Source organism: Peromyscus californicus, unplaced genomic scaffold (assembly GCF_007827085.1).
Source record: "Peromyscus californicus insignis strain IS unplaced genomic scaffold, ASM782708v3 Scaffold_16__1_contigs__length_79575227, whole genome shotgun sequence".
In the NCBI taxonomy this organism is placed as follows: Eukaryota; Metazoa; Chordata; class Mammalia; order Rodentia; family Cricetidae; genus Peromyscus; species Peromyscus californicus.
In genome coordinates, this window is record NW_026294458.1 from 11,656,731 (window position 1) to 11,682,722 (window position 25,992).

The window sequence follows — 25,992 nt, forward strand, 5'->3', positions numbered from 1 at the left end:
GGAGCTGGCCCGGGACTTGGAGCCCTGAGAGGAAAGGCGAGGAATCAGGATGGGCAGGAGTCACAAGGGCCTGGGAGATGGGGGCGTGTAGGACACAAGGCCAGCCTCAGACACTCCTTTTCATCTGAGAGAAAATGACCTCTATGGGGGCCGAGTCACCAGGCCCAATGCCTTGCTCCTGTGAGCTTGGTCATAGGCCCCGAATTCTAGTCTCAAGGACATGGCTGCGGATTTCACTTCAAAGCCTTATTGAACCCCTCCTTTGTAAATGCTCTTTGCTCTATCTTGCTTATGATTTTTCTCATAAACCACTCAAATAATTCTGGGAAGCAGTACGAGTACACGTGGAGAAGAAGAGAAAGAAGGAGGCACATCCGGAATGTCCCTGCAGACAGTTGGCCTTCACTTGGGGATCATTATTTTCCTGGAAGATCCAGTTTTTTGATAAGTAGATTACCCTCATTTTTTAAACTGTAGAAATTTTATGGGAACTTTTTGAAGGAAAAGAATTGCTGGATATAATGGTGAGTGCTAGTTTTCTGAGCCCTGGGGAGGCTGAGAAATAGATGGCCTATCATGAATTCCAGGCCAGCCTAAGATACATAATGAGATCTTTGGGGGAGGGAAAAGACAGACCAAGGAGGAAAGGGAGACAAGGAGGGGCAAAGAAAGAGAGATCTCAAGGAAGAAGGGAGGGAAGGAGGGAGGGACAGAGAGAATGAGAATCGCCATAATTATATAGACAACCATAGTTAGTATTTTGGTGTGTTTCCGTGTATATATTGGGTTTTCAAAACAGGGTTTCTCTGTGTAGCCCTGGGTGTCCTGGAACTCACTTCTGTAGACCAGGCTGGCCTCAAATTCACAGAGATCCACCTCCCTCTGCCTCTTGAGTGCTGGGATTAAAGGTGTGTGTCACCAGGCCTGGCATAGGTATTTCTTAGATGTGTAAACTTATTTTTAGTATTTATAACATGGGAAGTTTTTATTTTTTAAAATTAGCATACTAGTTATTAGATATCATTATGGCATGGCTGTAGGCAGACTTTTCTGTCCTACCAGCCAGTTCCCAGATAACCAAACTGAGATTTCTTACAAATTATAAATGCTTGGCCAGTAGCTCAGGCTTGTTACTAGCTAATGCTTACATTTTAAATTAACCCATATGTCCTATCTATGCTCTGCCACATGGCTTGGTACCTTTTCTCAGTACAGTAAATTCATCTCCTTCTTTCCACTTCTCCTTGAGATCCTTTGACTCCACCCTTCTTCTTCCCAGCATTCTATCTGCCCTGAAAATCCTGCCTAGCTACTGGCCAGTCAGTTCTTTATTAACAATGAGAACAATACATATTTACAGTGTGCAAAAAGATTATTCCATGATTATTCTAAGATTATGACATGTGTATGTCAGTGTTCTATGATAAGGTCTGTGGTGTCTGGCTCTGATACTGGTCTCATGCATGCTAGGCAAGAGTATAATATTGAGCTATGCTATCATTCCCCCCACCCCCCTTTTTAATTTTTTATTTTGAGACAAAGTCTCATTCTGTAACACTGACTGGCCTTGAATTTTCAATCCTGTGTCTCAGCCTCCTGAGTGGCTGGGGTTAGATGTTTTTGCCCCAGGGTCCATCTTCAAATGTCTTCACTAACATCTAAAATATCTCAGTTCTCCATAGTTAGAGACTCAGATCTTTCCCCAAATTTACATCACTGCAAGAAAACATTGACAATTATCTTTGTTCACACAGTTCTTTTCAAAGGTAAGATTATTTCCCCGAGGAAGGCTGAGAACTAGACTCAGCCCAGGGCAGAGGGTCGGGGTAGCAGGATTTTGAGTGTACCAGTGTGGGTGTGTACCAAGTGCATGTGCTTGTGGATGTGTTGGTGTGTGTTGGTACGAATGTGCCCACGCATGCGCATGTGCACGTGTAAGTGCATGTGTATTTGTGAATGGGCCAGTGTGAATGTGCACTTGTGAAATATCCTTGTGTATAGGTATGAGTGTGTGCCTGTGTGTCACTGTATGTGTGTATGCAGATGTAATGTATGCTTGTGAGCATGTCAGAGCATGTGCTGGGGGAGTTATGTGTTAGTAAATGCTTCTGAGTGTGTAATTGTGAGTGTGTGCTTACGAATATGTCATTGGCCCCAGAGAGGCAGAATCTGAAGCCTCCTCCTGCCCCATTCTCTCAGATGCTGTGAGGGAGAGGTAGAGAAGGCTTCCTCATTGACACCACTGAGCAATCTCTCTAGGGGACTAAAACACCTTTGAGCCTGCAGGCTAAGGGACCAAACCCTTCCTGCCTTAAGACCTCCTTTGAAGCTGTGGAGGTGAACGGTATGGAATGAGGTGTTTATGTGCTGTGGGCTGGCCTGCTCAGGGTGCACAGACAGCCCTGGCCCAGATGTGCATCATCCCAGCCTGGCTGAGCTGAGCTCCAAGGCAGGCTGCCTGGTTTTCTCCTCAGGAAGACTAGTCAATGGGGTCAGCCAGCGGGTAAGCTAAAGTTAACTTAGCTTGTTATTGCTTTTCGTTGATGAGGGGAGGGACCAGCTGCAGGGAGGCTGAGCCATTTAGAAACCTGGTGCCGTGCTTGTGATTTAATACGCCAGCACGAAGTCTGTATTCAGCCAAGAGAAAGCAATTGACAATGATTTGAAAGTCTGGGCTGGACTCCCCAAGGCTCTCTGTGCTTCTCTGAGCTTCCACTTCATTATTTTCTTGAAGAATATTTTTCCTATGAAGTTATGACTGCTGGAAGCTGGGTTGGCGCATGGCCTCCTGGGAGCCATCAGAGACTCCCTTTATTGGAGGAAGCTCTGACTTCCCCGTAGATGGGGGCGGGGCAAGATTCCTGGTGGGCTCTGTCCCCAAGCTCTGGGGTGCTGTGCTACGTGATGGTAGGGATGGGGGGACAGCGGTTCATAGACAAAAGCTAGCTGGTTCTAGGGGACAAGACTGAAAGGCAAAGCCCAATACCCTGGGTGTCCCTGAGCCAAGAACATTTTACTTGGGTCTCAGAATTCCATGGCCTGCTGGTGCATCGGGGCATGCTGCTGTTCGAAGGGACCTCTTTTGACAAAGCAGCAAAACGGATCGAAGGCACTTGAGAAACTTAGTTCAGGTCAATGTGCAAACGCATGTAAAATACTTTGAAGACTTCAGACGTCAGATGTTCTTGTTAGGAAGTAGCTTGTGAGGGAGTGTAGCAGGAAGTCTGGATGTGCCCATGAGCTAAGAGATCTAAGAGAAGATGACGATGAGGTCTATTTACAACCTTCCTATTGTGTGCTCGGTACAGTAGAGGCGTGCCAGAGTGGATTTGTCATCTCAGGAACTGTGGGTGAGGGGCTGGAGAGATGGCTAAATTCCGCTGCCACGGAGGACTTGAGTTCGGTTCCCGGCATCACGTCAGGTGTCTCACAACCGTCTATAACTCGAGCTCCAGGGGATCCTATGCCTTCATTTGGCCTCCATGGGCACACACAGATGCAGCCACAGAAATAAGTATTTTTAAAGCAAGGACTGTGGTTGAGGCTTGGAACAAAGCTTCGCTGATAGCCCGAGGACTGCAGTACTGGGCTACAGAATATCAGAGCCAGCTTGAGCACCTTAGAGAGACCTGCCTCAAAATTAAAAATAAAACCAGGGCTAGAGATGTGTGATAGACTGATTAGCATGCATGAGGTCCTGGGCTCAATACCTCAAAAAAAAAAAAAAAAAGTGAGCATAATATTGATGCTCAGGGAGGGGGTTAGCAGGGCAGGGAACATGACCCCCAGTGGAGGCACAGGAGAGGTAAAGGGTGGAGGGGACATGGCAGACTGTTTGCAGGATGTGGGGAGCTTTGATGTTCAACCTAAGGAGTCTGGACTTTATTCGTCAGCTCCCAGGGACTCAACGGGAGGTTTTCAAGCAGGGATTTGGTTTTATAGCAAGCCATCACATAAATACACCCTCACTGAAAGATGCTGTCACCGTTCCAAAATCTATAAAGCAAAGATGGAAGTCTTCTCCCCCTGAGCTCCTCTGTTCTCTGTCATTTCATTCCTGTGTAGCTGTAGGTACAGATACACAAGTCAGGCTTCCAAGTCTGTCTGTCTGTCTGTCTGTCTCTCATACACACCCTGCCTTTAAGTGTTCAGTATTACATACCAGCATGTGGTGGCATATGCCTATAATCCCAGCAACTCGGGAGGCTGAGGCAGGAGAATCACAGTAAATGTGAGGCTAGCCCAGGCCACACAGCAAGTTCCAGGCCAGCCTGGGCTACAGAGTGTGTCACTGTCTCAAAAAGAAGGAAGCGAATATTTACCATGCTATAAACCATGCGACCTCCTGGGGCACCCCGCAGTGTCTGTCCGCTCTGCTCCGTGGGCACTCCTTCATGTCATTTCAGAACACGGCTTCGTTGGATACTCCCCAGAACTGCTAGAGAACAACACTCTGCCCGACTACAGCCCCGGGGAGTCTTTCTTCACTGTGTTTGGGGTGTTCTTCCCAGCAGCCACAGGTAGGTGCTTCTGATTCTTTCTCCCTCTTGCCTTAGGTGTGTGAATGCTTGACTCCCCCAAAGTTCAGCATCACAGTCGGCCTGCATGTGCTCTCCGAATATGTAGCTGACTTTGACGATGTGTTAGCCCTGACCAAAAATCCATTATTTTCACAGTGGGTTTGCCTGCTCATAATGTCTGAGGGCCTCAACCTGATTTCGACAGTCTTCACGCCTTTGTACAAATTACATATCCTGACCAAATTAGTAGAAGGGGCGTATTGCTCTTGAGGCAGAACAAGATGGATTCCTCAGCAGGACAAGCTGCCTCTGTCATTTCTAGAATGAGTTTGGACTGTTCCCCCCTGCCTCCTCCCTGTCCCATTGTGTTTTCTCCCAGGGATCAGAGAAATTAGGCCCCTGGGCAGAGAGTCTACCTCATTATCCTGCCTCCCCCCTTTTGCTCTGTATGACTTTGGAGCAGACTGTAGAAGAACGCTTGCCTCATGTAGATAGATCCCAGGCCACATGGGACAGGTGGCCCGTGGGAAATGCTCAGGACAGGGCCGTCTCCAGAGCACAGACCAGACAAGCATCTCTGTTGCTGACCCGGAACCAGCCATCTCCTGTCCCCTCTTCTTACGCGTGCCATGTCCTTACTGGTACCCTTCCCCCACATAGGCAAAGGGATGGGAAAGGGAGAAGCTCCTGGGATGTCTCTAACAGGAAAGAGACTCCACACAAGTGTTGGCAGGGATGTGGAGAATCCAAACTCACCCGTCCTCCTGATGGGAACATAAAATGGTGACACCACTTTAGAAAAGTTTGACCGTTTCTTAAAAATTCCATATGCCGTCCCACCTCAAATAATCTGGAAGCAAGTGCTTATGTGAAGACTTGTATGTGAAAATTCAAAGCAACTCAATTTGGCCTGGAGAGAGACGCTCAGTGGTCAAGAGCACCTACTGCTCTTACAAAAGATGAGAGCTTGGTTCCCAGCTCCCACATGGCTCACAATTGCCTGTAACCCCAATTCCAGGGGGGTCAGACGCCCTCTTCTGGCCTCCACAGGCACTGCACTCAGTACACACACACACACACACACACACACACACACACACACACACACACACTAAAAACAAAATACTTAAAATAGTCAAAGCAGCTTAATTTTTAGAGTCCCCAAATGGGAAGAGCTTGAATGCTTGTCAACAGGCGAGTAGATAAATTGTGGTACAGCCACACAGCAGGGAAAACAGTATAAAGGGAAGAAGTTATTAATAGGTACAGCAAATATATATAAGCCTCAAAATAATTATGCTGAGCAAGTCAGATTAAAAAAAAAGACTCAAAAAGTTAAAAAAGTAAAATCACATAAACCCTATTTATCTAACATTCTAGAAGATTCAAGCTTTAGTTTGCAGACAGCAGGAGGATGCCTGGGGATGGAGATGAGGGGATTCTGGGTTATGCTGGTGGCTTCATGGGTATATCTGGGTGTTTTGTTGAAAACATGCAGCTTACAGAGCCTGAGTTATGCTTGAATGAAGCTGCTGAAGTCACAGAAACACTTTAATCATCTTACCAACCCCACCCTCTTCTCTGGTAAAGGCCCAAGGTAAGGTGGCTCCTATCTGCATTTCCTACCTCCTTCTGCTCAGCTCTGCCACACTCTCCCGAGTGTCTCCCCAAATGAAATGGATCCTTCCAAGGTCGCTGGTGACTTCCGTGTTACTAAGCAGTGAGCAGATCTGATTTCCTGCCTTATTTGACCTCCCAGCAGCCACTGCTTCCTCTTCCTCTCGAAGGCCCATCACACACCGCCGTTGTCCGTCCCCCGCTGCCTGCTGGCTTCTCTTCTCTGTCTGCCTGTCAGATGTTTGGCTTTCTCAAGCTACTTCTAGCCCCTTCTCCACATTCCCACTTATTTTTGTGTGCGAGTGCGTGTGTATGTATGGTGTGCATAAGTTATTTTTGTGTGCAAGTGTGTGTGTATGTGTATGGTGTGCATATGGAGGTCAGAGGACAACCCCAGGGGTCATTCCCCAGGTTCCAGCCACCTTGGTTTTTGAGACAAGGTCTGTTGCCGGCTTAGAACTTGCCAAGTTGACCAGGCTGGCCGGCCAGTGAGTTCCAGGGACCTGCTTGCCTCTGACCCTTCAGTGCTGGGATTACAAGCCCATGGACCCTACCAGGCTTTATCACATGGAGTCTAGAGATCCGGCTCAGGTCCTCTGTTTTCACAGCAAGCTCTTTACCAATGGAGCTGTCTCCCCAGCCCTGTTTTCTTCTTAATCTTTTCCAATCCCCTTATTTAGTGATCACCCCAAAGCTGAGGACTCCCACATTCACCCCAGGTGATAGCCCAGGTGTCTCCTCGGCACATCCCGTAGTTTCTTCATTGGCCTGTATAACATCTGGGATGTTTCAGACTCAATGAATTCAGAACCAAACCATTTTTTGCCGACTGGCTTTTCTCTTTCCTTCCCGTTCTCGGGGATGGCGTCCAGCAACAGGGACTTACCCTGACTCCTCCCATTGTCCTCCGAGAGCTCTCCAGGTCCTGACAAGTTTACCTTGCAGATAGCACTGGCTTCCCTTCACTTCCCCTCACCTCCACCTCATGACCACTCTGTTCTGAGCCACACCCCCCTCGCTTAAATTGTTGTCCACCCTTTACCCCATCCCCAGCCTTGGAAATGAGCCTGAAGCTAGGGCTGGGTAGGTAGACTCCTGGCCTGCAGATCCAGATTGGTCGGAACAACGTATCTCTTTGGTTTCTCTAAAACGAAAGGAGAGTTGGTCTCTGACTCTTAAGATTCTGCCCAGCGAGATGACTCAAGTCATTCAGGATACCACTGCCGGGTGCTGCCATGTGTCCGTCAGCTCCAGCTTTTGGGCTCTCCCCCAGCGCCGAGAGGCACTTTAGGCTGCCTCGCTGTTGTGCCTCCCACATCCTCTCCGCAGGGCCTTCACGGTTCTGTGCCTTGTGCTTTGTAATCCCAGATGCTTTGGGAGACCTGCTGAATTTGAGAACTCTGCATTCAGGGCCTAAGCATTTCCCAGGCCCTCCTTTTCTGGGGTTCTCTGGGTCCCTACCGGTACTGCCAGGGAGTGGGTCCCAGGCCCTCATTGTTTCAGAACTTGTGGGCCTGTCTTTCCCTACTCCTAACCCTCGGGCCAATCTTCTGTGGGGATGGCATGGGGAGTACTCCTGCCCAGGCCCATCCGCCTTAGGGTGTGCCTCGCACATTCACACCAGCTCCCTCACAGAGAAGGGCCTCCCCTGGGTGTAATGCTTGGCTTTTGCCAAAATTCTTCATCGATTTTGAACAAGGGACCCCTGTCATTTTATTTGCTTGGGCCCCACAAATCATGTAGTTCCTGTTTGGTCCCCCAGGCTGTCACCAGCCATCTGCCCGATTTTTTTCTCACTGCTTTGAATCTGTGAAACATCCTAAGGAGCCAGGCTGTGGAGGAACACACACGAACAATAGTCAGGTGAACTCTGCACCTCTCCCCCAAAGCCATCAATCAAATCTTGGTCAGCTTCCACTTGAAGGGGCAGAAAAAGAATGGGGGAAAAGAAGACAAATGAAAAAAAAAAGATTAATATTTAAAATTGCCTACCAGCCCCTCCTGCCCTGACCCTCCTGGGCGCTAAGGAGCGCACAGTCAAGAGGTTCCAGCTGAGTTTCCTGGGCCTGGCAGGGAGTTCCCACCAGGTGAAGACCCTGAACCAGAGAGACCAGGGTAGCCATTGTGCCTGGGTAGGAGCCATGCCTCGCTGTGGCTGCCCATGCTGCTGTCCTCGCTGAGGGTCACTGGGTCCCCAGGGGGTTGTCCTTAGAGTGTGGTCCTGATGTCTCCTAGTTGGTGAGTAAAATAAGGTTGCAGTGCCTGGTCTGAGTGAGGTGGGTGGTGACCTCTCCAGATGAGAATTAGCAGTGGCCTGCAGCTTGGGAATGCCACTTGGCAGGCAGAGCTGAGCTGATTTAACTTTGAGATCAGTTGCCAGGGCAGCCACTCAACTTCCTATCTTTTCTTTTCTTTGTGTGTGTGTGTGTGTGTACACACGCACGTGCGCACGCGGGGTGTGTGTGTGTGTATGTGTGTTTTGCTAGAGATGGAACCCATGGCCTGCTACATGCTAGACAAGTACTCTACCACTGAGCTACATCCCAGTCCCTTCGGCTTACTGTCTTTTAAATCACTTTTCCCTCTTGAAAATCACACTGCAAATTCTGCTCCAGAGAGGAGATTTCTCCTCTGGATTTCTGGATTTCTTTTGAGACAGCTGAGAAAATTGGTTGAGATGTATTTCCTGAGGCTGAGGAGATGGCTCACTGGGTACAGTACTTGCCAAGCAAGCCCAGTAACCTGGCTTCTGATCACCGAAAGCCACATAAAAGCCAGACACAGGAGTGCAAGCATCTACAGTTCCGGCGTGCCAACGGGAAGATGGGCAGTGGAGACAAAAGAATCTCTAGACGGTACCAGCCAGCTAACCTGTGTTATGCAAGGGCGTTGTCTCAAACATGGTGGGAAGGCGAGGAAGCCTGTCCTGTCTGCCTGCCACACACAGCATGATACATGCTTGGCCACCCCCCACCCCACCACGAACAAATATCCACTCCCCAACACATACAGACATTCACAAACGCAGATTTATTTTTTGTGCTTTATGAAAGTATGATTTTGTAAGAGTCCACACCTGAGATTATAACACTGAATAGAATGTCCTCCACATTTAGGGCCTAAGCATTTCCCAGGCCCTCCTTTTCTGGGGTTCTCTGGGTCCCTACCGGCACTGTCAGGGAGTGGGTCCCAGGCCCTCATTGTTTCAGAACTTGTGGCCTCTGATCTGAGTTTGTTTTTACCGACTGGGGAAGGATTGGGAAAGGACCTGATGAAGATCATACAGATAATTAGGAAGCAGAGTGGGGGTCCGGCTGCCCTCCCCTGGCTCTGTTTACTAGGGCCCCAAAGTAAACATGGAGGCAGGGTGACCGATTCGCACCGCTTGTTTTCCCTGGCAGATGTTCGGTTAAGCTATGAAAAGCATGGATGATTGGCAGTTTCCATGGTGACAGATTTGCCAGGGATTAGCTGTGAGTGAGTCATGGCTGGGGCTCCCTCCCGCACCATGCTGTCCCGGGCAGTGGGGAGGGGAGTTTTGAAGAATAAACATTTTTTGCTGCGTCCGTCCCCACCCCCAGAGCTGTATCACTTCCGTAACCTAGATACTTTATCCAGGGTGGGGGATGACTTCAGAGGAGCCGCAGAGAGAGCCTTAGGTGGGGTGGCCCCACTGCATTCATGAAGCTGACCTGCTGTTCTCACCAAGCTGGGCTCCATGGTGCCCTGGGGTTGGGGCTGCAGGGGAGAGAAGAGGGGCTGGCCTAGATTCTTCCTTTGCTTTGTTCTTCAAAGTAGCTTCCTTCTCCAGGCTGTCCCACCAAATCCTCTGACCCCAAATAAACATCCCTCCCTACACAGGGTTTTCCCAAACACACCCTTACAGAGGCAGCCACTCCAGGAACCCAGGACCACAGTTCATGGAGGAAAATACCAGTTGTGTGGAGTCACTTAAACCTTGTCCTCAAATCCCAAACTCTTACTGGAAAGGAAAAGAGGCCCTCAGGCCACAGGCAGCACTCAGGGCTGTGGTTGACCACACCCAGCATAAAGAACGTGGTGGGAAACCAGTGGGAAACCAGCAGCAGCGTTTACCAGAATGTCCATAGTCTTTGTCAAGGTCTATTTCTGTGATGCCCTTGACTCTTGAGCTTGACTTCCTGTTTACTCACATGTACCCTGGGAAGCTGTCTGTCTGCAGGACTGAAGGAAGCCCTGGTTGCCCTCTGCTTATGCCCCAGACCCTCCCCTGCCTGACCCGGGCTGTTAGTGCTGACCCTACTAACCAGCCATCCCCCAACTATTCCCCCACCCCCCTTGCGTGTTGTCTGTCATGAATGAGGACAAGCACCTGCCGGGCTGGAAGGGAGACTCCAGGTCTAGGGACCAGAGAGGACCAAGAAAGGATGGGGCGGATGCGGCTTCATTCTGATGGACTGTGGGCAGGGAAAGAGGAAGCTCTGCAATTACTACACATTGGTTAATAATTTTATGGACTTATGATTTTTATCAAAACTATTATAAGTATCTGTAATTGTCATCGTCATAGCCTAGTATGTGACACACAGTGCTGAGCTCTGGATGGACAGCCTTTCATTTGAACACCCCCCTCCCCCCAGTTCTATGAGAAACAGCTGTGTTACCTTAGTCCTTTTGCTATTGCTATCACAAAATACCTGAGACTGGGTAACTTATAAAGCGTAGAAGTTTATTCGACTGGTGATTCTGGAAGCTCAACAGCACGGTGCTCACATCCAATCGGCCTCTGGTAAACGCCTTGTGACCGTGTGAGAACATGCTGGAGGGGGTCCCATGGTGAGACATTGCACAGCATGCTAGCTCAGCTTTTCTCTACACCCCCACCCTGCTGTAGTCCCTCCTCCACCTTCCTAGGTTGGAATTACAGGCATGCACCACTGGGCTGGGCTAGGCAGCTGGGCTTTCTGTTCTTATCGTTCTGTGATGCAGAGAGTGGAGCCCGGGGCTTCACCCGTGTTAAGTAAGTGCTTAACCACTGGGCCACACTCCCGGTCTTGTCTTCTTACAAAGCCACTAATGTCACCACGTGGTCCCGTTCTTATAACGTCTCATCCTAATTACTTCTCAAGTTCCATCTCCAAATGCCATTAACACAAGCTCCTCTCCCTGCCCCCAGTATAGCCCAGGTTAGCCAGGAACTTGCTGTACATCTGATCTTCCTGCCTCTGTCCTCCAAATGCTCAGATTGCAGATGGGCACCGCCATGCTCAGTTAACATGAACTTTTCACTTCAGTTTCCAACATGTGAACCTTTGGAGGAATTCTGTGGCACCTGCCGTGAAGTCAATGACACCTTGGCTTCAAGGTCCCTCATTTGCACAAATTCCTGCTGAGGCCCCACCCTAATTTCATATTCATAATCTTATATATCTATATCTATAAGTTTAGGCTCCATGTAACCTAGATCTTTACTTGAGGTCTACTGTCGTTGACCCAGATGGTAAGCAGTGAACCCCATTGTTCTCAGGCACGAAGAGAGGACTCTGCAGGAGAGGACCCATGATGTCTGGGGCTATCCCTGTGCAGAAGCCAGCAAACCTTGCTTTGAGCCTTGGCATTTGCAAGGCCCTGTTCGATATTGTCTGTCCCAGCAGCATCCTTCCAGCTTTGAGGAGATGGAAGATTGATGAGTTCACTTTTCCTGCAGAAAGAGTCGTGCTTGGGCCAGCAAGCATCACCCCATGCTTCCCTTCTGGGACACCATCTTCTGGGTCTGTCTCACTCATGTCTGGTTTGTGAACATCAGTCCTTTCTCTTCCCACTGAGCAGGAGCCTAGCTCTTTCCTCAAAGACCAATGGGCATTTGCTACTGATACAGAACCTGTCTGGAGCTAAAAGAGAGTGAGCATGAATCAGTCCCTCGTTTGGGGTTCTCACGGGTCCTCAGTGATCTGAAGGAAGGTGTGACAGCGACATGACAAGCCACAGGAATACAAAGCGGGCAGGGATAGGGAGTGACCAGCCATGCTGGGGACTTGGGGGCAGAATGGAGTCCATGCAGAGGAAGGAGGCAACGTGGTAACCAGTGAGGCACAGCAGCCAGTCAGCTGGCAATGGCTGGGGACCTTGCCAAAGGGCTGGATTTAGGAGGACCATGAAAGGGGTGGTTTTAGGGGTGGAGCTGGAGCTTGGGAAATACAGCCCTTGTGTGGCGGACCAGCCCCCACACTTATTTACCCCAGGGACTCTTGAGGAATGAGGGATAAGAGTCTTAGTTAGAAATAGAGGGGAGAGAAACAAAGAAAACCAGGATAGACTCAGGTGGGCCTGGATCCTTAGCCAACTTTATTCCAAAGGTCTGTTTATAACAATGCCAAGGGGTGGAGCAAAAGACCTCCCCCTTGCTAGCTACCTAAGTGTAGACCTTTACAGGCACCTGATACTCAGGCCGGTGGTCCAATCAACCTCTTATGCAGTCCTGCTGGGTACAGTCACTAGGAAACCCAGTGGGCTCCAACACCCTTGACATCACATTGATCTGGCAGCAAGCAGTAGGGCCTCAGCTCTCCAGCTGAGCCTCCACAACAGGCCTTGGCCCCAGGAGGCAATAACCCCTGCATAGGGTTGAATTATGTATATGCATAGATATATACGCCTGTGTGTTTGTATGTGAACAGCCCACTGGTGCTTATAAAGCAAGGCTCTCCCAACTCTCACTACTCCAAACACCACAGAGGCAACCCCTTGCGCGTTCACAGGTGCTGGTTTTGAAGCTGTGTGTCACAAACCCTCTCATTGCACCTGTACCTTTAGACACTAACTTCATGCTAGGAAAGATGAATTTATGTTACCTAGACCACCCCCATCCACCTCCCTAGTTTTGATAAAGTTTTAAAATTGTTTGTTGATTACTTTGATAACTTTAAATACTTAAATCCCTGTTATTTTATCAAGTTTAGCTTACATCCCTTTATTCCTTCCTTTGGTTAGGGAGCTGAGCTTCTCTGGGTTGTTCTTTGGTTTCATATTTTGTCATTTTATATATATATAATGTGTAAAATATTTATGAGGAATACTTTAATTACTATCCTTATTTTAAGGGAATCTGTATGATCCTTTTATATTTGAGGTTCTGGGCAATGTCAGGAAATCTATAGTAAGTTGATTATACTCGGCGAGTGGACCAAACCTCATGAATAATTAAACTTTCGGTGAATAAATACAATATCCGCCCCCCCATCCCCGCCTCCCCCAAACATTTTTCTTTGTTATGGTTACGAATGAACAGTCATTGGAATTATGAAAACAGACTGCTCAACACTACAGAAAATATCTTGTCTGTCTTATTTTATGGGTATGAGTGTTCTACCTGCGTGTTTATCTGCACACCATATGCATGCCCCTGGACGCCAGAAGAGGGCGTCTGGGGCTGGAGTTACTGATGGGCGTGAGCCACCACTGTGGGTTCTGGGAATTGAACCCAGGTCCTTTGGGAGAGCAGTTGGTGTTCGGAGTCTCTGAGCCATGTCCTCAGCCTGCTGTTTGTTCTTCTCTAGTCAACATTTAGGAATACAGTTTCCTGATTGATTTCAGCAGCTATACTCGTATTTTCCTAGCCTTGCCCTTCTCTGCCTTCACGGCTATCCCGAAATGCACACTGGGATTGCTTTTCACGTTTTTCTCAGTGGACTCTCGGAAGCTGAGGAAATTATTGCCACCGACTCTGGGCGAGACTTACACGACAGTGGTGTTTTAGTGGTTCCTCTCTACTTATAAGTTTTATTTTTATTCAGTATTAATGTGTGTGGGGGGTGCGTGTGCCATAGCATGCTTGGGAGGGCAGGGGGCAACTCTGTGGAATCAGTTCTCACCTTCCACCTTTCCATGGGTTTTGGAGGTCAGACTGGGGTGGTCATGGTGTGAAGCAAGCGCATTTACCCACTGAGCCATCTGGCCTCCCTCTCCTAACGTCAGTGAGCTGTAGCCTGACTTTTACATGGCTGGGGTATGTGATATTCATCTTCTGCTCTGTAATTACATGTTCTGTCTTCAGTTTCAAAAGTGCCTGTGACTCTACAGTAGCTGTTTGCTGAAGAACGAATTAGTGGCTGGAATTCGGTATCCCCTGCAATTCCAAAATGGTCCTTGTGCCATGCAGGGAATAGTCCTAATTAGAAGGCTGAATTAACTTTCTTACCTCCAGTTAGTTAAGATCGTGTCACATCCTAGTTTTCTTCACATTTAGACCTTGACTTTTTGTGGTTGTTTTTAACTTTCCCTAAATTTTCGATAACATTTTTCTTTTCTTGTTTCGGAACAAGGAGTCCACAAGTCATTGTGTGTGTCTGTGTACTGTTCCTGTTGCTTCATTCATTTCCTGCCCAGGACCTCTGTCTGTCCTTCTGCTTCCATCTCTGCCCCTCTCTCTGTCTGTTGTCAACCTGTTGTCCTGGGGCTTCATGTCGATCCAGGGTTATCACCACTGTTTTTTTTTTCCCCCCTCTGTGACTGACATTTTCATTTTGCTGGAGTACATACTTTAGCAGCTTTCTCAGACACGATATGGAAAGTTAAGGTGTCTGAGCTCTTGTTGGGGTAACTTGACTTCCCCTTAATTGATAAGCTGGCCAAAACTCTAGTTTAAAGACAGTCTTCCCTACTGATTTCAAAATGAGTGTTTTTAGGGTTCAGTGTTGATGGGAAGCCTGGTGCTGGTCAGCTTTTAGTTCTCATGTCAATGTCCAGGTTTTTTAATCCTCAGCAGCACTTGGATTTCTCTGGAAATAGCACAATGATGTATGTAAGTGCTGGGAATTTGTGGGAATGGAGACATGGGTCTTCTTCAGTTTGGGGAAACTTCCATCTCTTCACCTGGAATTTTCTTTTATTTTCTCTGTTCTCGGTTTCTGTTATCTCTCTGTTCTCTAGCTACTATACTCTCAAGGTTTCTCTCTGATTTAGTGAACATTCCTACCCCTTTCTGTTTCTATTTATTTTATCTTTTGTTGGTTTGTTTCAGCCAGGGTCCCCTGCCCAGGTGGTTGACCTTGAACTCTACGGAACAGAGGATAACCTTGAACTATTGATCTTCCTGAATCTACCTTCCAAGTGCCGTGATGACAGGCTTGTGACACTACCCCAGTGTATACATGCTTGGGCGTACACTTAATTTTATTTTTCAGATCTATGGCATTTAAAATTTACTACATTTAATTAATTAATTAGCTAACTAATTAATTGTATATTCATTCCTCTGTGTAGGTCTCATGGATCAAACGCAGGTAGTCAACCTTGGCGGCAAATGCCTTAACCCACAGAACCATCTCACCAGCCCAGATCTAGGGCATTTTTTAACTGTAATGATCACATTTTTAACATCTAATTATTCTTTCTCGTTGGAATCTTTATCCTCAGCATTTTATTTTGCTGGAAGAATATTCCTCTTGGATGTATCCAGAGCTGCTAATTAGCGTTTTTCTCCAAAATCCTCTCAGCCGTGATTTATGTGTTTCTTCCGTTGCTCCGTGTGTATTCAGGGTTTTGTTTGTTGGTTGTGGCTCTCCACCCACATCTGGTAAGCCCTGGTTGTTGTGTGGGCTCTTGTGTTGTCGGTGGTTCAGTACTGTTTGCCTGCTGGATGGGAGGGTAAGGACAACACGTTTGTGTGCCCGCTGATTCATGGGCAGGCTTCCCTTGAGGCGCAACAGCCACACTGGCAGCCTGGCTGTCCTCAGGCCATATGCTGAGACTCCCTAGGAGCCTTCCAAAGCCGCCTTTCCATCCCTTTCAGGCTGTTGTTATTTTATTATCTCTGTGTCCCAAACAGGAGACTTCTTGTCTTCTTAGAATAGATGCATTCTCTTTGCACATAGGCACTTATTAACCCCACCAACATCCTCTTAATAGTTCCTTTAAGGAGAAGGGAAATGAATAGAAAGAAAATATAAATGACCCGCTAGGTCATTTCCAACCTTATTTTCCCCATATTGGAAACCTGTCTTGAGCTTAGATGTAGCTCAGCTGACAGGGTGGGCCTCGTCTGCACGGGCCCCAGGTTGGCGCGTCAGTACTGTATACATTGGGGTAGTGTCACAAGCCTGTCATCCCGGCACTTGGAAGGTAGATTTAGAAGATCAGTAGTTCAAGGTTATCCTCTGCTCCGTAAAGTTCAAGGTCAGCCTGGGCAGGAGACCCTGGCTGAAACAAACCAACAAAAGATAAAAAACGGCCACTGTAAAACCCTGGGGAAATAGAAACAAATAGAACAAAAAAGATGTTCTTCCATCATGCAGAAATAGGATGATGATTTTTCAACATGTTCTAGGTCCTCGTGTGTGTGTGTGTGTGTGTGTGTGTGTGTGTGTGTGTGTGTGTGTGTGTAGGACAGCGGTCTACATTGTGTGTCTTCCTTGGTCATTCTCCATTCAGTTTTCTGAGACAAGGTTTCCTCACTGAACCTGGAGCTTGCTGATTCAGCTAGACTGGCTGGTCACAAGCCCCAGGGGCACTGTCTTGACCTCCCCAGGGCTGGGATCACAGGTGTGTGCTACCATTCCCTGTTTATGTGGGTGCTGGGACTCAGGTCCTATTCTTCATGTGGCAAATATTTCATGGACTGAGCCTCTTCCCCACCCTGCTCTCGCGCGCGCGCTCTCTCTCTCTCTCTCTCTCTCTCTCTCTCTCTCTCTCTCTCTGATAACAAGGGGAACATGCCAGGCGGTGATGGCTCACGCCTTTAATCCCAGCACTCGGGAGGCAGAGCCAGGCGGATCTCTGTGAGTTCGAGGCCAGCCTGGTCTCCAAAGCGAGTTCCAGGAAAGGCGCAAAGCTACACAGAGAAACCCTGTCTCAAAAAAAAACCAAAAAAAAAACAAAAAACAAAAAACAAAAAAACAAGGGGAACATGCCATATGTTCTGTTTCTGCTGAAGCTCTTTAAACAATAGCTTTACCCGCTGTTCTATGTCACGGCCTGTCCCACACTGTGTCTGAGTCCTGGCATTCATTGAAAGGCATATCATCATCAATCACTTAGCCAATCCTCCAGTTTTAGACATGAGATAGTTTGTAATTTTCACTGCTTAAACAAGTATTTATAAATCTGCTGGCTACACCTTTATCCATACTTGTTCTGGTTTGCTTTTCTGTGGCTGTGATAAAACATTCTGACCAAAAGAAATTCGGAAGAGAGAAGGGTTTATTTGGTGTCTTAGTCAGGGTTCTATTGCTGTGACAAAACTCTATGACCAAAAAGCAAGTCGGAGAGGAAAGGGTTTATTTGACTTACACTTCCATATCAGCTTATCATCAAAGGAAGTCAGGACAGGAACTCAAACAGGGCAGGAACCTGGAGGCAGGAGCTGATGCAGAGGCCATGGAGGGGTGCTGCTTACTGGCTTGCTCCTGGTGGCTTGCTCAGCCTGCTCTCTTACAGAACCCAGAACCAGTAGCCTAGGGATGGCCCACCCATCATGGGCTGGGTCCTCCCACATCGATCACTAATTAAGAAAATGCCCTACAGGCTTTTCACAGCCTGATCTTATGGAGGCATTTGTATTTGAGGCTCCTCCTCTCACAAGATTCTAGCTTGTATCAAGTTCACAGAAAACTAACCAGTACCTTTGGGTTATCTTCCTAGTAACAGTCTGTCACTGAGGGAACTCAAGGAAGGAACCTAGAGGGAGAGACTAAATCAGAGGCCCTGGAGGAATGCTGCTCACCGCCTCCCTTGCTAGCTTTAGTACATAGCCCAGGCCCACCTGCATAGGGATGGTGCTTCCCCACAGTGGGCTGGGCCTTCCCACATCAGTCATCAATCAGGAGAACTCCTCACCGACATGGCCACAGGCCAGTCTGATTGAGACAATTCTTCAGTTGAGGTTCCTTCTTCCCGGGTGACTTTAGGTTGTTCCAAGTTGACAGTACAGACTACCCAGCACGGTTCCTTTGGCTAAACTCTTAGTGGTGGAAACCTGGGACAAAATGTGTGCAGACCCAAGCAAGTCTCGGTCCAACATTCGGGGTTCTTTGGAAACAGGCCACCGTAGCTTTCTCTGACTCTGCTTCTCCAGGGTTCTCTGAGGCGTCGCGGCAGAGGCATGAGAAGTGTGACTGTCAGGGTCAGACAGACCAGGGCTGAAGCCTAGCTTGGCCAGTTACCAAATGTGAGACTTCAGGCTGTTTCTGTCAACTTCTCCAGAGCTTTTCCATAAGACAAGGGAATGAGTCCCTTTCTCTGGTGTGGCTGTGGTGGGGGTTAAACAAAAAGGAAAACCGCGTGGAGGCTGAGGGTCAGTCCACAACGATGGTATCAGACCCGTGTCATCCCCGAGTCCACGGAAGTCTCTTTCAGGGCCACGCCCCACATGCTACCATCTCCACCTGCTGTATCAGAGTTTCATGGCCACGTTTCCCTGCTCATTGAGTTGATAGAGCGAGCACTCATGGGCTGGACCCTCGTTCCACTTCAGAAGACTTTGTTCTGTTGAGTGTGTCTAGAGAGAGGAAACAGCTTCTCCCCAGCTGTGCTGCTGGCCCCTCACCATGATGGGTGCATGGATTTTCATTAATTTTTGTGTGGGGGGGAGGGGATTAGTTTTTTGAGACAGGTTTGCACTATGTAGCTCTGGCTGTCCTGGAACTTGCCATATAGACTAGGCTGTCCTGGAACTCGCAGAGATCCACCTGCCTCTGCCTATCAAGTGCTTCATAGGTGTTTTGGGGGACTGGAGGTAATAAGATAAAGGAGAGAGACACAGCGATCCCTCAGATTTTGTCATTTGGAGCCCTTTGGTAGGTCAGGAGCTCTGAACATGGCACTTGGTCCTGGTTGCTGGATGATACCTGACCCTGGGGGTACTTGAACCCGCAGCGACATAGTTGGCAGCAGAAGAAATCTACAGGCCCTTTTGCTCCTACTGAGCCGCTTTGGGCATTGTCTGAGCTCGTCAGGACCTTTGTGTGGCTTTGAGCACACCTCCCTCGCCCTTGGTATTTTCCCCGGAGTGATAAGGTGCTTTCATAGCTAGGAGGGATTGTCTCCTGAGCCTAACACCATCCACAAAGGTCCCTTTCACTGCCCTGCAGATGCCTCCCCAGTTGCCAGGGGAGACAGGGAAGCGGCCTGCTTGCACCTCCGCTGCAGATAGCAGCTTCCAGGAAAGGGCCCAGAGGAGAGGAAGGGACCACCCCGGGGGGAGCTGTTTGATTCACGGGTACCCTGCCTCGCTCCATCCATTCCTTGTCTGGGTGTCTTTCAGGAGTCATGGCTGGCTTCAACATGGGAGGAGACCTGAGGGAGCCTGCTGCCAGCATACCTCTAGGCTCCCTGGCAGCGGTTGGCATCTCGTAAGTTCCCCTCTTAGCAAGCAGTCTGGGCTGGAGAATGGGAGAGAAAACCCCAGGCAGAAGCGGGACTGCCCCTTTTGTTCTCAGAGTGCCCTGGCTGGGACCAACCTATTTCATATTCCAATCCTCCTTTTCACACTCGGTGGGCTGGAAAATTCACGTCTGGTGGGTTCAGACACTGCCCTTTCACACCTCCTGCCTCAGAACGCTTTGGGAGGAGGAAGGTCATGAATGCAAAGCAGATCCTTTCCTTCCCCCACCCCCTCAACCACCGTGCCTCTCCTCAACCCTCATTTTGAATTTGGGGGTTTTTGTTTTTTTAAACCACTGAGTTCCCAGGGTCGTGGTGGGCACATGGAGATGAAGCATGTTGCAGACACAGACTAACGTCTGCATCCCATTCGTCGGCTTTCTGAGCCTCTATAAGAGTGTGTGTGTGTGTGTGTGTGTGTGTGTGTGTGTGTGTGTGTGAGTGTGTGTGTGTGTGTGTGTGTGTGTGTGTGTGTGTGACTGTGTGAGTGTATGTAGGTCGGTGTTTGAGTATGTGTGGGTATGTCTACATGTGTGCACCTTACGGATGGAGGGAGAGGCTGCGTGCTAGGGTGAGTCGGGGAAGCCCAGAGATGGGTCTCTTTCTTCCCCTCCTGGTCCTCCAGGGTTGTTAGTTTCTGGAGTTTTAGTTCCCACTGCGCCGCTCTGACTGTGACATGGCCTTGGGTCTGATTTTGATCCTCGAGAGTCTCCTGCTGTTTCCCATGTACGGGCAGAAGGGTGCATCTCTGCCTTCATTGGATAGGTGGGAAGACAGTAAGGTCGCAGGCAGAACACTGATGTGAGCAGCTAACGGGGCCTGCACACCACAGTACTTTCAAACATTAAAATATCCACTCGCAGCCGGGCGGTGGTGGCGCACGCCTTTAATCCCAGCACTCGGGAGGCAGAGCCAGGTGGATCTCTGTGAGTTCGAGGCCAGCCTGGGCTACCAAGTGAGTTCCAGGAAAAAGGCGCAAAGCTACACAGAGAAACCCTGTCTCGAAAAACCAAAAAAAAAAAAAAAAAAAAAAAAAATCCACCCGCAAACGCTTACCACAGTGACTCCATTGCTGTCAGCCAGGCACGGGGCTCCCAGCCATGTGTGTGAAATGAGGCAACAACATTGGAAGAAAAGGAAGAGGACAGGAAGAACTGAGTGGGAGGGAGGAAGAGAAAGAAGGTTCCACATGAGCAGCCGGCCCTGCTTTAGAGGGAGTCGGAAGTCAGAGGAGTCTTGGTGTAGCCCATCATTGCCCAGATGGGAATGGGCGGACCTCGGGATCATGTGACTTATTCTCCCACACAGAGCAGCTTGGTGACAGAGCCAGGATATGGCTCTGCCTTTGAATTCTCCCCTGTGTATTAGTTTGATTTCTGTTGCTGTGATAAAACACTGTGACCTTGGGGAGGAAAGGGTTTATTTCCGCTTCCAGTTTATGGTCCACCCTGGAGGGAAGTCAGGTTGGAGGTAGGAACTAAAGCAGAGGATGGATGGAGGAGTGATGCTTACTGGCTTGCTTCCCAACCCACCCAGGGATGGCAGCACCTTCAGTGGGCTGGACCCTCCACCACCCATCATTAATCAAGAAAATGCCCCCACACTCACCTACAGGTCACAGGCCAACCTTACAGAGACATTTTCTCAGTTGAGGTTCCCTCTTCCCAGATGACACTAGCTTGTGCCAAGTTGACAAAATACTAAGTACTTGTTATCTGTGGACTAGAGACCAGAGGCCCGAGAGATGACAGGGTAGTTCTTCTACTGGAGGAAGATGGATGGGCTGGGGGACAGCAGGTCAACCCCGGCCAAATCATGGCGGCTGGGCTTCCTGTTTCCCCACCTCAACATCCTTCTTTAATGTAAGAATGAAAACACGACTACCCTGGTTCCGGAGGAGAAAGAGTATGAAATGCAGCTTCCCAGGATAGCTCTGGGGTTTCACGGCTGGCCTTCTTTCATGACACAGGCTCCCACAGAAAACCGACCAGGCTTGGCGGGGTGGGCTGGGCTGGACGGCAGCTTTCTCGCTCTCTCTCTCTTGGGTTTTGCAGGTGGTTCCTGTACATCGTCTTCACCTTCCTGCTTGGTGCCATCTGCACCCGAGAGGCCCTCCGCTCTGACTTCCTGATAGCTGAAAAGGTGGGTGCATCCCTGCTCCCCAAAGGGTTCAATCTGCAGGGCTTACTTGTCTCACGAACACACAGCTGCCTCCCCTTGTAGCTCTGCCTGGGAATCTGTCTTCAGCCCAGGACCAAATCAGGGTTCGGGACAGGCATGTGGGAAATGTGCAGCATCTGTCTATGGATCCTTAGGATGTCCTCAGATCCCAGCATCCAGAGAGGGACATGAATGCCGAAGACTGGATAATAGGGTCAAAGACATCAAGACAGAGGGTGGGGTAGGCAGCTCTGTCGGTGAAATGTTTGAGGGCAAGCCTGCGGCCCCTCGCTGGCCCCCGGGACCCTGTAAAATGCTTGGAGTGGTGGTACCCGCTTGCAGTTCGAGCACCGGGCAGTGGACGCAGGAGGATCTCTGGGGCTTTCTGGCCAACCAGCCTAGCCTGTGTAGTGAGTGCAGGTCTCAGGGACAAAGAACCCTGTCTCAGAAAACAAGGAGGAGGTGCAGCAAGATGGCTCAGCAGGCTATGGTTCTTTCTGCCAAGCTTGGGGACCTAAGTTACAGCTCCGAACTCCCGTGATGGAAGGAGAAAAATGGAAGTTTGTTCTTTTACCACACATGCTCCGTGGCATGAATGTGCATAAGTACACACACACACACCATGTAAGTTAAAAAAAAAAAAAAAACAACACATTAACAAATACAGAGCTTCTGAGGTCAACACCCAAGGTTGACTTCTGCCCTCCACGTACTCACATGCACCGGTTCATGATTAAACATGCAGAGAGATGGGGGCGGGCAACAGAGAGGCAGGGAGACAGAGACACACACAGTGGGAGTGGTGGTGATCAGCGCAGACAGAAGAGACCAGTATTTTGAATTCTTGTCTCCTCAGTCTTTGATTTTTGCCTGTCGCTTCTGCTGCCACGTGGAAGTCTTGCTCAAAAGAGGTGGAGGAGGGGAGGAGAGGAGGGGTGCAGTGGACAGGGAGGTGGGGGAGGGGAGGAGAGGAGGGGTGCAGTGGACAGGGAGGTGGGGGAGGGGAGGGTGCAGTGGAGAGCAGGTATGGCATGGAGGCAGGCCGGTTCCCCTAAGAATCTCAGCAACTCTGGGTTGGTCTGGCTGCAACATCTTTGTTTCTGGGGGACAAACTGGGTCGGATTAGTGAATTCCTTGAGTTCCCTAGCTTCATTTACTGACTGGAGGTCATGTGACACCATGGGCACTTATTTGGCATTGCTGAAGTCACAAGAATAAGATTTTCTGAAAAATTCCCTAAAACTCCTCTTGTGCCTCAAGTTGGCGGAGGAAAAGCAGACTCTGAAATTCCCGTCATTTCCCGAGGCTGATGGCCAGTTAGGGAGGGTCTCCTGAGAACGCCCGCTCTCTTGTGTGGAGCTGATCTGCACGCGGGGCCAGGGATGGCGGGAACCTGACGGGGAGATGGAACTGAATTTTAAAGATGTGCTTGAGTTTGATCTCACGTTCACCTGGGTCTCTTTTTAGGGTGCGTAGACTCCAGTACGGGTATACTTGTTTTCAGAGGTCATGACCTTAGAACAAGAGCAGGATGGGAGGGGAGAAGAGATCAGGTCATGAGAGAACTGGCCCAGAGCCCCAAAGCTGAGGGAAGAAATGTTTGTCTCCAGTTATGTATGTACACACACACACACACACACACACACACACACACACTCACATATACTCACACACACTCACATTCACACTCACACATATACTCACATACACACACACACACTCGTACACACGGTTTCATCAGCAGTTTGACCTTCACGGGCCCCTTCTCAGTGACAAGTGTGGCTGTACCTGAGAAACTGAAAGCCTCAGGAAGCCGCTGAAGCCAAGAAGGAGGCTTCACCAGGGACACCTGCTTGCTGCTTGTCTGCAGCTGTGGGGTGGAGGGTGGGGTGGGGTGGGGGGCTGGCCAACTCTGCCTGCCTCTAAAGCAGCTTCCTCTCTAGCAGCTCCCTCCATGATGCTCCCTTCACACATTAGAGGCTCTGGTCTGGAGGGAGAGAGAGAGAGAGAGAGGCAGATTTCCTGCTGGGGTGGGACTCACTTTCCTCTGCTTTGGAGGCAAAGCTCAGCATGGACATGTGTGGCAGGCCAGCTCCTACTTTTAAAGGGTTCCTATGAGGACGAGAGAGGAATAAGAAACTTGTAGATAGAAAGATAGCGGAGAGGAGACAGAGACACAGGACGGCTTCGGGAGGGCCTGGGCCAATACCCAAAGGGCCCAGGACTTTATTCCAAAGGGCTTTTTATAACAATGCCAAGGGGTGAGGCAGAAGACCTCCCCCTTGCTAGATACAGCCAAGTGTAGACCCTTCCAAACACCTGGTAACCACGCCTGTGGTCGTCCAATCATCCCCTTATGCAGCCCTGCTGGGTAAAGCAAGGTCAGATTCTCGGACTCTGAGTAATTTGGGCCTCCACAGACATGGGAGAGGCTTTGTAACCAAAGAAGACCATCACAGCATAGGTCAAAAACATGTCCAGAGTTGCGGGCTACAGCCTCCAGAGCGGGTAGGTGGAAGGTCCTCAGTCAGTAATGAACTTGCCAACAGAGGGAACTCTCTCGGGAATGCCGCCTGTCTCGGACGCTGAGACAAGTAGGCACGGCCAGTTGGTAGCACCCTCTGAGCAGGCTTGGCTGTGGTGTGTGGGGATGTCCGTACGTACACATGCTGGGGTGAAAAGTGAAGCATAGGCTGTGGAGGGAACCCAAGAGACCATTTCCTGGGATAGGCCACTGTAAGGCCCACAAATCAAAGCAAGTGCCTGTTCTTGGTTCTCGGCAGATGTAGTGCACGAGTGGACAGGGATGGACCAGCAGGGAAAGCTCTAAGATCAGCATCCTCTTCCCCGAAAGATCACCCGAGATCTTTTCCCAGACTGCTTCTCCTCTTCCCTAGTCTGTCTGTCTGTCTCTCTCTCTCTCTGGGTCTGATTCTGTTGCAGTGGCAAGTACTATATTCGGACCGTTGCTTGGATCACGTGACCTTACCACCAGAACCCAGAGAATTTCGGCTAGTAGAGGTGTCTTTACTTTGATGACCCACTGTCCTGATGTAGTTTATTAAGTCCTTCAGCTCAGGTTCACGTCTCAGCTAGGTCTTGGTTCTAGGCTGGGCCGCGTCTGTTGGAGTTCCCCAACATCACCTTGGGACACAGAGAGCAGCTGGCTTCGGACACATTCTTCGCGCTGGTGGTCTGCATGCCCCTCCAGTGCTTTCCATCAGAACAGTTCTCTTGGATGGCTCCTGGTTTGTCCTCAGTCCTTTACTATGGGTGCCTGGTCAGCTGATCTGTGTCTGTTGGGGTTCCCTGCAGCTTCTCTGATCTATTTCTAATTCTTTGTCTCCCCAACCCAGTTTTCCCACGCCGGAGGAACTTTCCCCGACTTCTGGTTTCTTCAAATGTTTCACTGTATATGGCAGTTGTGAAATAGCCTTTGAAATCACTGGGTGATGCATGGCAGGTGGTTATTAAATTTTAACCCCTTCACGTTCCTCATGGGGACATCCTTATAGGTGGAGACATTTATTTTAGGGACACTTTGCCCCCACCTTGCATCCTCCATGTTTAATTCAGTAAGAAAGTGGTCAATCCCACTATTCTCTGTGATAGAGGACCTGTCTAAAGAACAGTATTAGTGGGAATAGATTATGTTCCAAAGTAAACTGCACACACTCCAGGAAGTGGGTGTTTACAGCAGGTCAAGAGGACCAAGAATCCTAAGACATGCCAGTTCACAGGATAAGAGCAAGAGAAGTAGAAGAAGAAGCCGAAGAGTCTTTGATCCAGATGGAAATCCCCCAGAGTCAGCCCTAATCCTTTAGGCTGGTGGTGGCTTCATGTATCCAGGAGGGACTGTGAAAGCCCATGAGTTTCACTACTGCATGCTGTGCCTGGGATGGGCAGAGCCCATGGCTGGTGAGTGGCTGGGGGCATCTGCTCAGTGCCCACCACACACCAGAGTGCCTGCTTCCAGCTGAGCCGGCTTCTGCTCACATCAAAGCCAGCACCGCCTCTCAGAGGCCTCTTTGTGGGAACTGGCTATCAAATGAAGGTGGGATTTCGGGGTGTGGAGGCATTGCCTTCTTAGTTTACCTCTACTTGTGGGGGCATTGGGGTACCCCCACAGTAACATCCAGAGGCCACAGGAATTAGATGAGGCAAAATGAGTCCCTGAAGGGAGCGGCTAATGAGGTGGGGGAGTCCTTCTGTGGCTGAACCAAGTGGATATCAGGAGCGAAAGATCAGGAGCAGAGAGCCAGCTGTAACATATGTAATTAATTACTTCCATCAGTAGTTACCGAAAAAAGTAATTTAGGGTTGTTTGCACCCATATAGT

The 25,992-nt window shown here is 49.3% G+C and overlaps 1 protein-coding gene across 5 annotated transcripts in view; it reads left to right on the forward strand.

Moving 5' to 3' along the window:
- The window catches only part of Slc12a8 (solute carrier family 12 member 8), a 157,362-nt gene that overhangs the window by 70,828 nt on the left and 60,542 nt on the right, over positions 1 to 25,992 (forward strand). For all 5 annotated transcript variants that reach the window (XR_008218779.1, XM_052740384.1, XM_052740386.1 and 2 more), the window contains 3 exons: positions 4,407 to 4,520; positions 19,375 to 19,462; positions 21,548 to 21,635. Coding sequence is in view for 4 of the 5 variants with exons in the window: in XM_052740384.1 (XP_052596344.1) it covers positions 4,407 to 4,520; positions 19,375 to 19,462; positions 21,548 to 21,635 (290 nt within the window). In the remaining variant the exon portion in view is untranslated. The remainder of the gene's footprint in view (positions 1 to 4,406; positions 4,521 to 19,374; positions 19,463 to 21,547; positions 21,636 to 25,992) is intronic.